Here is a 12630-nt window from a genome sequence, read left to right as displayed (position 1 = left end):
AAAATCAATAACTGGACTCATGACCCAAACTAAACTGTAATCGTTTTGATTAAAATTTTGGGTTTTTCTGGGTGGGGGGATAATTACCATGCTCATACATACAAATGTGATTTGACAATGAAAGTATTTGAAACAAGTATGTAATTATAAAAAACCCAAATTGTTTCCATTTAAATTTCACTGAAATATAGATTTATAATGTAATGTTTTTTTGCTAAACAAAGCCGCGGGCATTCAGCGCCAACACTTGACATAATTCTGGGTATAAAACTTGAGACAATACCTTCTGTTTATACCCAACTATCTCCAATATTTTGTTCATTTGAAACTTTTCATTGGGGATTGAATGATATCCCCATATGTATTATTTCCCCTTTTTGACCTCTCGTTAATCTTGCATTGTGCAATGTTCTCATCCACTCATTGTCTGCCAACCCAAATGAAGAATATTTCACTTATAAAGCTGTCAATGGGAATTAGTTATGGGCCATAATTGAAAACGTAATCTTTTTATTAATACACATTTTTGTGTACATTTTTATTTTTTTAACATTTGTCTTATAATGGTGACATTGGTTCGGGCTCCTAACAGGAAAAATAATAAAATACTATTAAATATTTTAACTAAAATGTGAAGGCAAACAATATCAGATACAATTAAACAATGTCCACCTTTTTATTGTGTGCAATGGTCCTTTCATTTGATTAGCAACAAACAATGGATATAGCATTTCTCTTGTATTCATGTGCGGATTGTTTGGTTAGTGTTAAAGAAAATTGAAAATGTCATTAAAATACGAAGAATAGATTTGTGAAGTAAATGTTTCTTTTTTTTCCGTCTGTCAGTAGATGTGAGTGCTGCCTGGCACGTCGTGGCCAAATGTGCTGCCACATTTGGCGCTAACGCCATTAAATGTTGACCGCAATAGCCTTGAAAATATTGTATTTAAAATATGGAAACAACAAAAGCCAAACTAAAGAGGTCATCATAATCTTTGATGGCTCTTCCGTCTCCCGGCAGCCCAAACTATCTGAACCGGCAATCGCCACGAACCACAACAAACAGGCGCTGCTCTCCTTCTGGTACAACGTTTGCGTGGACTGCAATGAAAACGTGCGGCTAGTGGTTCAGAACCCTGCCGTGACCAAGAACATCGCTTTTAACTACATTCTGGCTGACCACGACGACCAAGAGGTGGTGCTGTTCAACCGCAGCATGCTGCCCGCATATTACGGGATCCTGCGCATGTGCTGTGAACAGTCCCCCACCTTCACGCGGCAGCTGGCCTCGCACCAGAACATCCAGTGGGCCTTCAAGAACCTGACGCCGCACGCCAGCCAGTATCCCAGGGTATGTACTCTCTCCTTTCCCGGTCTTTCTCGCAGTTGTGACGGAGGCTTCAGGTGTGCTTTGTTCAACCTTGCAGGCGGTGGAGGAGCTTTTCAACCTAATGCAGCTGTTCGTCGGGCAGCGAGCTGACATGCGAGAAGACGAGCTTGAGGATATCAAGCAATTCAAGAAGACCACCATCAGCTGCTATCTGAGATGCCTGGATGGACGCTCATGCTGGACCACCCTCATCAGGTTGCTTTGCATTTTGACTATTGGTACATTTATGTCATATTGAATTCATTAGGTTGGTGTGGGGTGGAGGACATACTAAAGGATGACAAGAATAATATTGCAATGTTATCACAATTTTGATTTAAAAAGTGTATCTGTAAAGAAAACAAGCAGGAACGGCACTTTGTAACAGCTTTGGTTTAGGGTCTTTTTGAATAGGGCTGCAGCTATTTTATTTTTTCCCCGCATATAGCCATTAGAATTATGTTTTTAATACAGAAGAAATAGATATTTTTTATTTTTAATTAACAACAGTGTTTTTATTTTTGAACAAATCAGCACAGTTGAGTAAAGCCTGGTTTCTAAGCTGCTAGCTGCTAATACAAGCAGACCAAAACATTAGAAGCAGTTAGGGTCATTATGCTCGTATTAGCAGTCCCGATACTAGTCCCAACACAACGCTAGCATTTGTGGCTGCCTGTTCTGGCGCTGGCATCAGCAGCTACCAACTGTCTCAGCATATTACACGCTTAACTAACTCCCTGAACTCCCATCTACAGCGTTAATGGTACAATGTACTATACAACTGCCACTTTGAAGACACATATTTATCACTTATCATATATATATTTTTGCATTTTTTTATCCTTTTACACATTTTTATTATTTTAATTTGTCTTTGCACTGACAGAAGCCCTCCAATATTGTTGTATTTTTGTATCATGAAAATAAATGCCTTCATTTGTTAATTTATCCATTCATATACTGTTACTTCAGTATTGTCAGCTTTATTGGAGGAAAATTTTCATTTCATCATTTTCCTTTTCTGGCTTGCTGGGCAGCATCACATTGGCCTGTCTTAAAGCGGAAATAACATTAGCCTAGTGGCTTACATAGTCGGAGCCGAAAAAGTAACTTGAATTTTCTTAGTCATTTAAAGTTAAAATTTACATGCATGGGCAAAACGACGTTGGTTATTGTAGTGAACTTCGGCAACAGTAACGGTTTTCTGTATTTTTATCTGGATGCCTCAAATCATCCGCCATTTTTAATGTTCTGCTTTTATCGTCTACCTTGTTGAGGTATGACTTACTTTGTGTAAAAATGTTTTGCCTTTGGTGTTGATTCAGTGCCTTTAGGGTCCTGCTGGAGAACGATGAGGATCGACTGCTCGTGGTCTTTAACCGAGGGCTCATCCTCATGACTGAGGTAGACTGTGCGTCATCTATGGGGTTTGCGGCAAACCCAATCGAGAGTTACGTAATGATTTGTCCCTGCAGTCATTCAACACGCTGCACATGATGTACCACGAGGCCACTGCCTGTCATGTCACAGGAGACCTGGTTGAGCTGCTCTCCATCTTCTTGTCTGTGCTCAAAGCCACCAGGCCCTACCTTCAGCGGAAAGGTAGAACTCTAATAGAGCCCCAGGTCGTTTTTCCCTTTGAGTAGGTATGCTATTTATCGTAGCTGCAACTTCAAAAAGCCTGATAAGTTTATAGTTTAGTAGACACTCAACATAAGCTTCCAATTACCTCTCCTGTAAGTCACTTACCATGTTCTAGCATAGAGAAGACTAATGGCAGGCTAAATGGGACACATGGGATACTTTGCATCACTCTATATTTGCCCAAATGTGACATAATCTTTGGCTATTTAGGGTTGGTCTTCTTTTGAGTTTTCTTCTATGATTTTTTTTCCTACCCTGCAGATGTGAAACAAGCTCTGATTCAGTGGCAGGAGAGAATTGACTTTGCCCACAAGCTCCTCACACTGCTCAACTCGTACAGCCCGCCAGAACTGCGCAACACATGCCTGGGTAAGCATCTAACATGGCAACAAGTTTGGAGAGCCCAACCCGGCCTGCCAAACCAAGTCATGGGCTCATTGTCCCCTACAGATGTGCTGAAAGAACTACTCCTACTAAGTCCACATGACTTCCTGCACACCTTAGTGCCCTTCTTGCAACACAACCACTTTACATATCACCACAGCAACATTCCCAGTAAGTGAAGCATGCTGCGCTTTGCTACACCAACAACCCATCTGAGTCTGGCTGTTGTACTTGCAGTGTCGCTAGGGCCGTATTTGCCCTGCCGAGAGAACATGAAGCTGATGGGAGCCAAGAGCAACGTCCGTCCCCCAAGGCCCGAACTGAACATGTGTCTGCTGCCATCCATGGTAGAGAGTGCCAAGGTCAGGCGGGCGTGCCTCACAGGCAACATTTTGTATCTCATTTTTAACAGGATTGAAAAGTGCTGGAATTTTGTGTGAAGTGTTTGTAAATGCTAGAAATTGTTGTCATGTTTCACTACAAGTCTGCATACAAACACTGCTCTCTCTCTCTGGTGGCTTCGCTTTGCCATTAAATTTCTTCCCTTGTAAATAACTGCAACTGGTGTTAGTTTGTATGGCATTGTACTATGAAGTTTCATCGCCCCCTACAGTTGCTCCCAAGAGGACAGGTGCATACTACACCTAAACACCTAAACATTGTGTATTAATAAAAAGATTACGTTTCAATTATGGCCCAGGCAAAAAATGAAGGTAGTAAACTGAAAATGTAAGCCGCATGTTACCGTCACTATTACAGTGAGAGATATGTCTAAAATATATTTACACATACGCTATATTGGTCAGATCCAGAAATATATTAGCGATTCTATTTAACATCTAAAATAACATGATAAAACGCTTCTGCTCATTTTCCATATCAGAGGAGTCATTGTCAGGTTGCTAGGGTTTATTTAAATCCTTGAAGAACAATGACAAGCTAACTTAATTTGGTCCATCACTGCAAAAATCAACAGTAACAACAGCACAAAAACCACATCTGTGTTGCGATCAAGCACAATTATCCACGGTCTGGTTGTCCTGGCGCTATCGTCTAGAAATATAAGCCTCAAATTTTATGCAAAGTAGCCCTCGTAGTTGGAAATATGTGGTTGTTTTTGAAATCTCTCTGGTACTCCCAATCTTGAATGGTCACAGGATTTGAAAACAACTTGGAGTGTAGTTGAAAACTCATTCAGCTCTGCAGGGGCAAGGCACCATTGGAATTTTGCCTTTCAAAGGTGTCAAGACAATATTCCTCCCTGCAGCTTAAAATCCAATGCGCCTTATACAAAGGCAAAATTGGGTTTCATCAATATCTTTGAGCATGCGGCTTTTAATCAGGTGCTCTCAATAGTCCAGAATTTAAAGACTTATTTTTTTATATAAAGGTAGGGTGCGTTGTTTGAGGTATCCCTAAAAAGTTGAAACATAAATATTCTCTCTTAAGTATGTGTTAACGATGCCCAGCTGAGTTCAAAAAGCCCTTATGCTTCATTTTCCATTGCGCCTATCTGCTTTTATCTTACATCAGGCCTATTCAGGGAAGACAAAACTCCAAAAAGAAAGAAGAAAGGAAAACAGAGGAAATAGAAGAAATGATTCGAGCGCATCTTAGAAATGCACACCAATCATGTCTTACTCTGACGCCATCTCCTGGCTTAAAATAATGATTGTAGATTCTTGTGAATTAAAGCAAAACCATCAACAATATATCAGGAATGAAATGGTTTTATTTGTGTTTTTCTCCCGTTGGGTCAGGGCAAGGACGAGGTTTACGACGGGATGCTGCTGGACTACTTCCAGTCCTACCAACAATTTATCCATCTTCTGTGCCGTGTTGCTATCAACTGCGACAAGTTCACCGACACGCTGGTCAAGCTGAGTGCGTGTCGTCCCGCCGGGCCTCCTACCACCTCTCACCCACTTGCCATTTCTCACTTTGGGTTCCTTTTCACTAGGTGTTCTGATGGCATACGAAGGTCTACCTTTGCACCTCGCCTTATTCCCCAAACTGTGGACCGAACTTTGCCAGTCACAGGTGTGAACGAACAGTCGCAGATACAGTCAAACGGGTTTTGCGGCCTCCCTCGTCCCAAACATCTTCCTCAAAATGGTACTTATGTCTTTCAGTCGCTTCTGTCCAAGACGTGCGTAAATCTACTTTGCGAGGACGCGGCTTTCAGCGAATACATCAAGTGCGTCCTGATGGACGAGCGAAGTTTCTTAAACAACAACGCAGCTTATGCCTTCCTCACATGCTTCCTGCACAAGGTCGGTGCTCACACAGACCTGAATTGCGATCAGTTGGGGATCTTTATTTCGCTTAAAACTTTATTTTCAAATTAGTTTACATTAGATCTCTGAGTGGTTTGCTTTTTATAATCGTCTTTAAAGAGACGGTGTAAATATTTTAAAACGAAATTGAGTTAATAAGCAAAATACATGAACTATGACATAAACATGCATTTTTAAGATGCCTTTAGTCCTAGAAATTAGCCTTTGTTTCACACTACATTCCTCTACTGGGAGCTGACATAATTGTCAGCCATTTTGCTACTCCAGGCACCCAAAAATGCAGAAAAATTGTGAGAGTCCAGCCATAATAAGCAGAATTAAAAATGGGTCGCTTTGAGTCTCCATAGTTTGTATTCTTCCTTGTGCTTTTAGCTCAGGCTTTTCAGTTGGACCAAACAACGACTCTCTAAATATCATGTTTGCTCAGCAATAAAGAACAGCAAAAGCAACTACTACACCAGAGTGCAATAAAGTGGGTATTGTAATATTTTGTTTTGTAGTAATGATAAATCTAGTTATCAATTTTTTTATTTATTAGTGCATATTCTGCAATCCCGCAGATAGTAGCCTTTCTCAATATCTCCAACTTCATCTGTTATTGTGCTGCTCAACTAAATAAAAATAACAACTCCCTTTTATTATGAGTGTTTATAATGCTTTTGATTATTTGTACACCTAATTCCATCCTAGTAGCACCCTAACTAGTGCCTTCATGAGTTTTTGACATTGTATTACAGCCTTTTGCAAATATTGATGAGGAATTTGAGATGCCTCTCATGCAAAAAATATATGTACACACACTTGTTTGCGAGTGAACAGTTAAGTCTCAATTCTCCTATTTTTTAGGACTTAATTAACTTCATTTTAAAAATTTTGATCTCATGCAAATCCTGGCGGTTTTCTTTAATTCTACGCTAAAAATGGCCAAAATAATAAGATTTGTTTTATTATACAGTCCGCATGACAACCCCAAAATAGATTAAAAAGGAAGAGTTCATTTGAGCGCATCTTATTTCACATACTTGCGTGTGCAACAAAAGGAGCTGCAATGATGATTTCAGGCTAAACATGGCATCAGCCATTACATTTTATTTTAAATTTGGCCAAAAAAAAGGTATACGAAACCCTGACTTTGAAATAGTTTTACACAAGGGATATTTTGTTATTTAGCGCCCCCCCAAAATATGGTCCATAAGTTTTCAATTAAATTGTGAGTAATTGGAAACTGTTGTGCTACTCACGTGTTCAGGTGCAGGTGCTGTCAGGTGCCAGTTGCTGCAGCCTGACGGACGTTTTGGTGGCCAGCGTGCTGAGCGAACACGGCGAACTGCGGCCGGAACTCGTCTCTGATTGGCCGCAGCTCAACAAGACGGCTGGCCGGCTAAACTCTGTATGTATGCATGCGCGCATCACCCCATGTCGTTTCGTTGACATACATTACGCTGTCGATGCAGGACCTTCGGGCGTTGAATCTGTTGTTGTCAGTACAAGCGGCCCCGATCCTTGACCCCGCACTTGGCCCCGCCCTCCAGGAGCTGCTAGCTCGGTGCCGCCTCTGCTTGCAACGCCGCGACCTGCTAGTGGACACAAACCACCACCGCCACGAAGACGGTATGCTTGGGGAACAGTTGTGGACATGTTGATTTAAAAATAACAGGAATTCTTTAAGTTACCCACTACTTTTTCCAAAACGTAACTGAGTTAGTAACTGAGTAAAAGTAACTAATTCCTAGGGAAACTATTTCTAAGAAGTTGAAATGTTCCGAGCAGTATTTGACAGGGATGTGATTTTTCCGCTTATTCGCGGAATTCCGCTTTTTTTATCTCCAAAAATAAAATTTTAAAATTTCCGATTTTTTAATTGGTAAAAAAAACGATTTCGTCTCGACAGCATTCCATTTTAGTGTTTCCGTAACTGAAATGAAACGTACTTGCGATTGGTTGAAGTCTCCGTGTTGACCAATAAACGCGCTTGTTATAAAGGCGTAGGAGTATGCCATTGTTCATTTCTCACACGTTTTTGCCGAGTGTTTAAAGAAAGATGTCCGAGATCGAACGCAAAGATGCTCCGCGAGTTAAAGAAATTGCTAAGATCGTAAAAAACAAGTTTCGATCGGACTGGTTAGAGAAGGAATTATCTACAAATGTTGGTGACCCCGACGTGATCCAATGTAGCGAGCAGAGACGGGAGTCGTAGGCGGAGTGTCAAACAAAGGTGCCAACGAAAGCTGCTTTAATGACATTTAAACTGGCAATAACAAAACAAACACGAGAGTGGCTAGAACCGGCCGAATTAAGAGTCCCCCTAGGAACTCGCTAACTAAACAATGGTTCCGTGGGTGAATTATGTACAACCCACTACAGTACTTTCATTTATAGATAACATCTTCTGCTATAACAAAGACATTTGTGGTATGTTCTAATATGAGTTACTTTTCATTTGGTCATGATACAATTATTTCTTCATGAAATTTGAACTCTTCAACATGATTTATGTGTTAACTTAGTAATCACATGAGTTAGATATGATGATATTCTCAGTGATAGTTTTTAAAAGCAAAGGCAGTCCAATGTTTTTTAATGTGACTGATTTTGAGTTGACTTAAACTGTAATTTTATATGGGATAGTTCAAAATACATTGAAAATTTATGCTGTTGTTTTGTCTATTTCTTTGTCATCTGAGTGCATTGAAAGTACTTAAAAACACGGAAAACCCATGTGCTCCGGGGGGCTTCGCCCGACTTGTCCCCCCACCAGGGCACTGCCCTGGCCCCCAGACCCCCGCCTAATTTTCAGATAATTTCACTTCGGTCAAATCACATCCCTGATTTGAGCCGGTTTAATAGAGAAGGACAGAACCTTGTAATATTCATTGCAAGTCACCTTATAAATTTACAAAAAAAGATATAATGCAAAACAATTTTAACCTTTTTAATGCGCAACAAATATAACTATACCAAATCGCCCAAAAATGTGTCCAGACCAATCTTAAGACGAACAAATGCGTCTCGGAGGGCACCGGCTGTGTCTTGGTGGTAAGCCGGCTTCCTTCGTTCACTTCCAAGAGCCGGCTCGTAGAGACGTTTAGCCGCTGCATCCACGGATCTCAACAGCACTGGTGGCTCACATTTTTTGCGACTCAGCCCGCATTTTCCTTTTTCTTTTGGCACATTAGTAAACACTATATTCGTATTTGCTGTCCTACCTATATGTCGTCGTTATTTTGAATATTGACATGATCCAAAAAGACGGAAAACCACGCCTCTAAAAATGGCGTCAGGTTTGCGGGGACACCACGATGTTGGCGCTCTGCACCTAAAGTAACACACCGCTTTTGACTGGCAGTAACGGTCGCGGCGTAAAGGCATTATTTAATCGTTATTCCCATCACTGATGGTGAATAGGGCTGCAAGTCTTTTTTTCTTATATTTTAACATGAGATTACGGTGGCAAATAATGGTTAAAACAACTAAAATGGGTACAATGAAATACATCTTTTGCTTGGCCTACCTAAAACAAGTTAGCCACAGTGCTTGGTCAGTAGGGACATAAATCCATTGATAAACATCGGTCTATTTTTTTTTTTTTTCACAAGCAAATAAATAATCAATTAAAATCATGCAAACAATTTTTTTATCTCTGTAAATCAGGGGTCTCAATTTTTTGGGGTATGGAGAAAACAAACAGATATAGTTGATTTTTGTACATGCCGATAGTCCTAAATCCGATGCTTCGCCAATACATAAGGAAAACGGATAAGCCGATCCTTTTTTCCATGTTTTCATTTACCTGTACAAGATGTGTTTCATTGTCATTTGTTTTTAATAAAAGGACTATTTCATCCAATTGGTTTTGAAACACAAAAAATATACACACAAGTATACTATTTTAGAGGAAAAAAACGAAGTAATAATAACTACATTTGATCATTTGCATTGAAAAAAATTAATGCAATAGGGCTGGCTACCTCAGAAGTCTTTTATTGCATGGATTTTTATATTTTGACAAATAAATTGATTTAACTCTCATGTTGTGTTAGGACCACTAACCATTGTTAAATGTTACTTGTTTCTTACTAAGGTGTGTCAGACTCTGTTTCGTTCAACTGTCTGACTGTTCTCTTTAAATGTTTTTGCATCACCGAGCTACTGCCATGATATGCAAGGTCTGCTTCGCAAATTTAATAGTCATTATATTTTCCGTTTCCAGGCTAAGATGACGAACTTTAGAGGTTTTTGTAAACGTACTCATTGTTGACAATGTCATTTCTGTCTGTTACCGCTTGAGACAGATGCTGACTGAGCAGACCAGAGCACTCCAGTCCTCGAGGGCTACATGTCCTGCATGATTTTGGAGGTTTCTCTACAGCTCTGGTGATAAGGTATCAAGCTACCAGAAGCTTGTTTGATCCCGGTGATTGGAATCACCTGAATTGGAGCAGAGAAGCCTCAAAAATCATGCAGGACACGTGGCCCCTGAGGACCGGCGTGCCCAGGTCTGCTAGTGAGTCATTTTCAGCAGGGATTAGACTCATGTAAGATGGCATACTCTGTTAGAAAAACGTGTCTGGCGACAATAGCCAACAATGGAATTCACTGTCGACTATATTATCAATGTTTTATGTTTGTTGACTATTTGTTGCAGCCGTAATGCTGATCGTCTGCATGATGGTCATTTTTTTTTTGCAGTTTGTTTGTCTAGAGATGCTGCGTTACTAATTTTTGTCATATGTTTGCTGGCGAGATCAGAGGAGGAAGGCCCTTCTCAGGTGAAGCGGCGGCGCATGAGCAGCGACGGCGAAGACGCGACGGCCCCGGATCCTTTGCCATCTTGCGACGCGGCGTTGTGCCCCGAGTCCAAGCCGGAGCATTCGGGCGCGCTGACGCCGACGAGCACCTCCGACACAGAAACCCGCGACTCGTCCTCGCTCATCGACCCGGGCACTGAGCAGGACCCGCCCTCCCCGCCAGACGCCACCTCTCCGTCACACACGGACCCCGCACCTTCCCCCAAAGCAGAAAAGACAGAGCAAGAAGAACCGGACCGGAGGACGGCGGAACCCCGAGCTCCGCCCGTCCCGGAAGACTCCGCCCTTTCGGCCGGGGAAGGGCCAGAAGACCTGTTGGACGCATTGTGCAGGACCTTAGAAGACACGATAGCGGTTGTTACTAAACTGACAGCAAAAGCCCCGCCCTCTTCGTGACGTCACTGATCTGTGAGATTTTGTTTTCTTTCCCCGTTTTGTTGCCTTGGGGTCGCACTTTTTTTTTTCTTCAAAGGGCAAAAAAAAGTGTTTTGTTGTTTTATACAGAAAGTGAGGATTTTATTTGCTGTAATTTAATTTTATTGCATTTTTACCGCTCGACCTCTGTGCCACTTTTTGTACTTTTGTCTATGACTAAGTGACGACAGCGAGATGAGTAAAAAAATGTCTGGGGTTTGTTATTTTTTTATTTTGTTTTGGGGGGGAAAAAAAGTTGCCTTGAGTAGACCTTTGTATTGGGACAAGAACACAAAGTTTACTTGGACATGAGAACCACAAGAAAAGACAAACTTGATGCCTGAAGGTGTATATGAGAACTCTAAATATATATCAAGATAAATATCTTATATATTATAAATATATGAATTCATATATGTGTGTATGGACACACACTCTTTTATGTATGTCTACATATAAGTGTGTGTGTATACACACACACAAGTGGTGCTTTAACGGACAGTGGTGCAAACAAAGCCCCCATGTCGGAGAAAGTCTGCGCTCTCAATTTTCTTGATTGCCACGCCATTCCCGGCGACCGTTCTGCTGTTGACTTTTAGCTGCTTGTTTTTTTGTTTTTTATTATTTTCAAACACAATCCATCAATAAAAAAATGTTAACAACTCACAGCCACTGAAATCCTCCAGCTGTTGTGTTTCTCTTTCGTGCTTTTGTGTCCATTTTTGATCGCTATGCTCCCATGGACACAATCGCTGTCGTCAACGTCATAAAAATCAGATGAATTTCAACTATGTTAACAGCAGAACCTGAAGTACTGTAATGTCATTACTATGAGGCGCACCATATTAAAAAGTGGAGTCTGTTTCATGTGCCATTGTGGTATTTGGCACACACATAAGGCTCACCTAATATCCAAAAACTCAACCTCAGCATGAAGAAACATGAGAAGGGGCCACACATGAGGTAATCCCCATTCAGGGTTAAAAATAGAGCGGGAACAAACCCCGATTTTAACGTTCTCGGCAATCAAAGTCCACATATATCGTTTCCGAATGGAACCGCTGTGGCAGGTTTAGTGTCCGTGTGGTGCATCTCCTTAAATATGTCTGCTCTTGCGAAAGCTTGGAAAAAACTGCCAGCATGCACGCTAGCCCAATCATATCGAATTTGCCCGGAATGATGAGCTTAAAATTTAATTTGCTTCATTTTCAAACGAACGCCATTAGCGTGACACCATTGTCTATCGATGCCATTGGCAGATAACACTGTTACCCGCACACCAGAAGCCATTTTTCAGAGAATTTTCATATTGTGTTGACCACATGTTTAGGATCCCGTGGCCATTCGAGATGCCCGCATTGATTATGCGTAGTTTCGCGATTTTATGACACAAGTTTTCTGCGTGAGAAGTAATGCACATTAAAAGAAGACTGCATGCCAATGAGAAAAATACCGTGGCATTGTAACACCGGTGTTGTTGTTCACGGTTGCTGCCTGCAAAATTCTGATCATCAGTTTCATCCGGTGTGCATGTACTTGAGAAGGGCACCCATCGCGTCACAGTTCATCAACAATGGTGATGAGTGGAACAAAACATGAGGCATAATACACTTATTATTTAGAATAGACTAGAATATACCTTTATTGTCATTGTTACAAAATGGGTTGAACATATTGTTACAACGAAATTGGACGTGGCACTCTAGTATCACAT

At 41.1% G+C, this 12630-nt stretch overlaps 1 protein-coding gene across 4 annotated transcripts in view; it reads left to right on the top strand.

Moving 5' to 3' along the window:
• usp34 (ubiquitin specific peptidase 34) overlaps positions 1–11584 on the top strand; it is a 70201-nt gene extending 58617 nt beyond the window's left edge. For all 4 annotated transcript variants that reach the window (XM_088342326.1, XM_088342325.1, XM_088342324.1 and 1 more), the window contains exons 67-79: positions 1022–1351; positions 1428–1585; positions 2695–2773; positions 2845–2971; positions 3275–3382; positions 3464–3568; positions 3635–3759; positions 5158–5281; positions 5358–5437; positions 5530–5670; positions 6944–7084; positions 7149–7305; positions 10444–11584. In XM_088342326.1, the coding sequence (XP_088198452.1) occupies positions 1022–1351; positions 1428–1585; positions 2695–2773; positions 2845–2971; positions 3275–3382; positions 3464–3568; positions 3635–3759; positions 5158–5281; positions 5358–5437; positions 5530–5670; positions 6944–7084; positions 7149–7305; positions 10444–10898 (2130 nt within the window). In that variant the 3' untranslated portion in view covers positions 10899–11584. The remainder of the gene's footprint in view (positions 1–1021; positions 1352–1427; positions 1586–2694; positions 2774–2844; positions 2972–3274; positions 3383–3463; positions 3569–3634; positions 3760–5157; positions 5282–5357; positions 5438–5529; positions 5671–6943; positions 7085–7148; positions 7306–10443) is intronic.
• The last annotated feature ends 1046 nt before the right edge of the window (positions 11585–12630 follow it).

This window comes from Urocampus carinirostris, chromosome 8, assembly GCF_059441175.1.
Source record: "Urocampus carinirostris isolate Australia breed hairy pipefish chromosome 8, RoL_Ucar_1.0, whole genome shotgun sequence".
Taxonomy (NCBI): domain Eukaryota; kingdom Metazoa; phylum Chordata; class Actinopteri; order Syngnathiformes; family Syngnathidae; genus Urocampus; species Urocampus carinirostris.
This window is presented reverse-complemented; position numbering and strand designations above follow the sequence as displayed.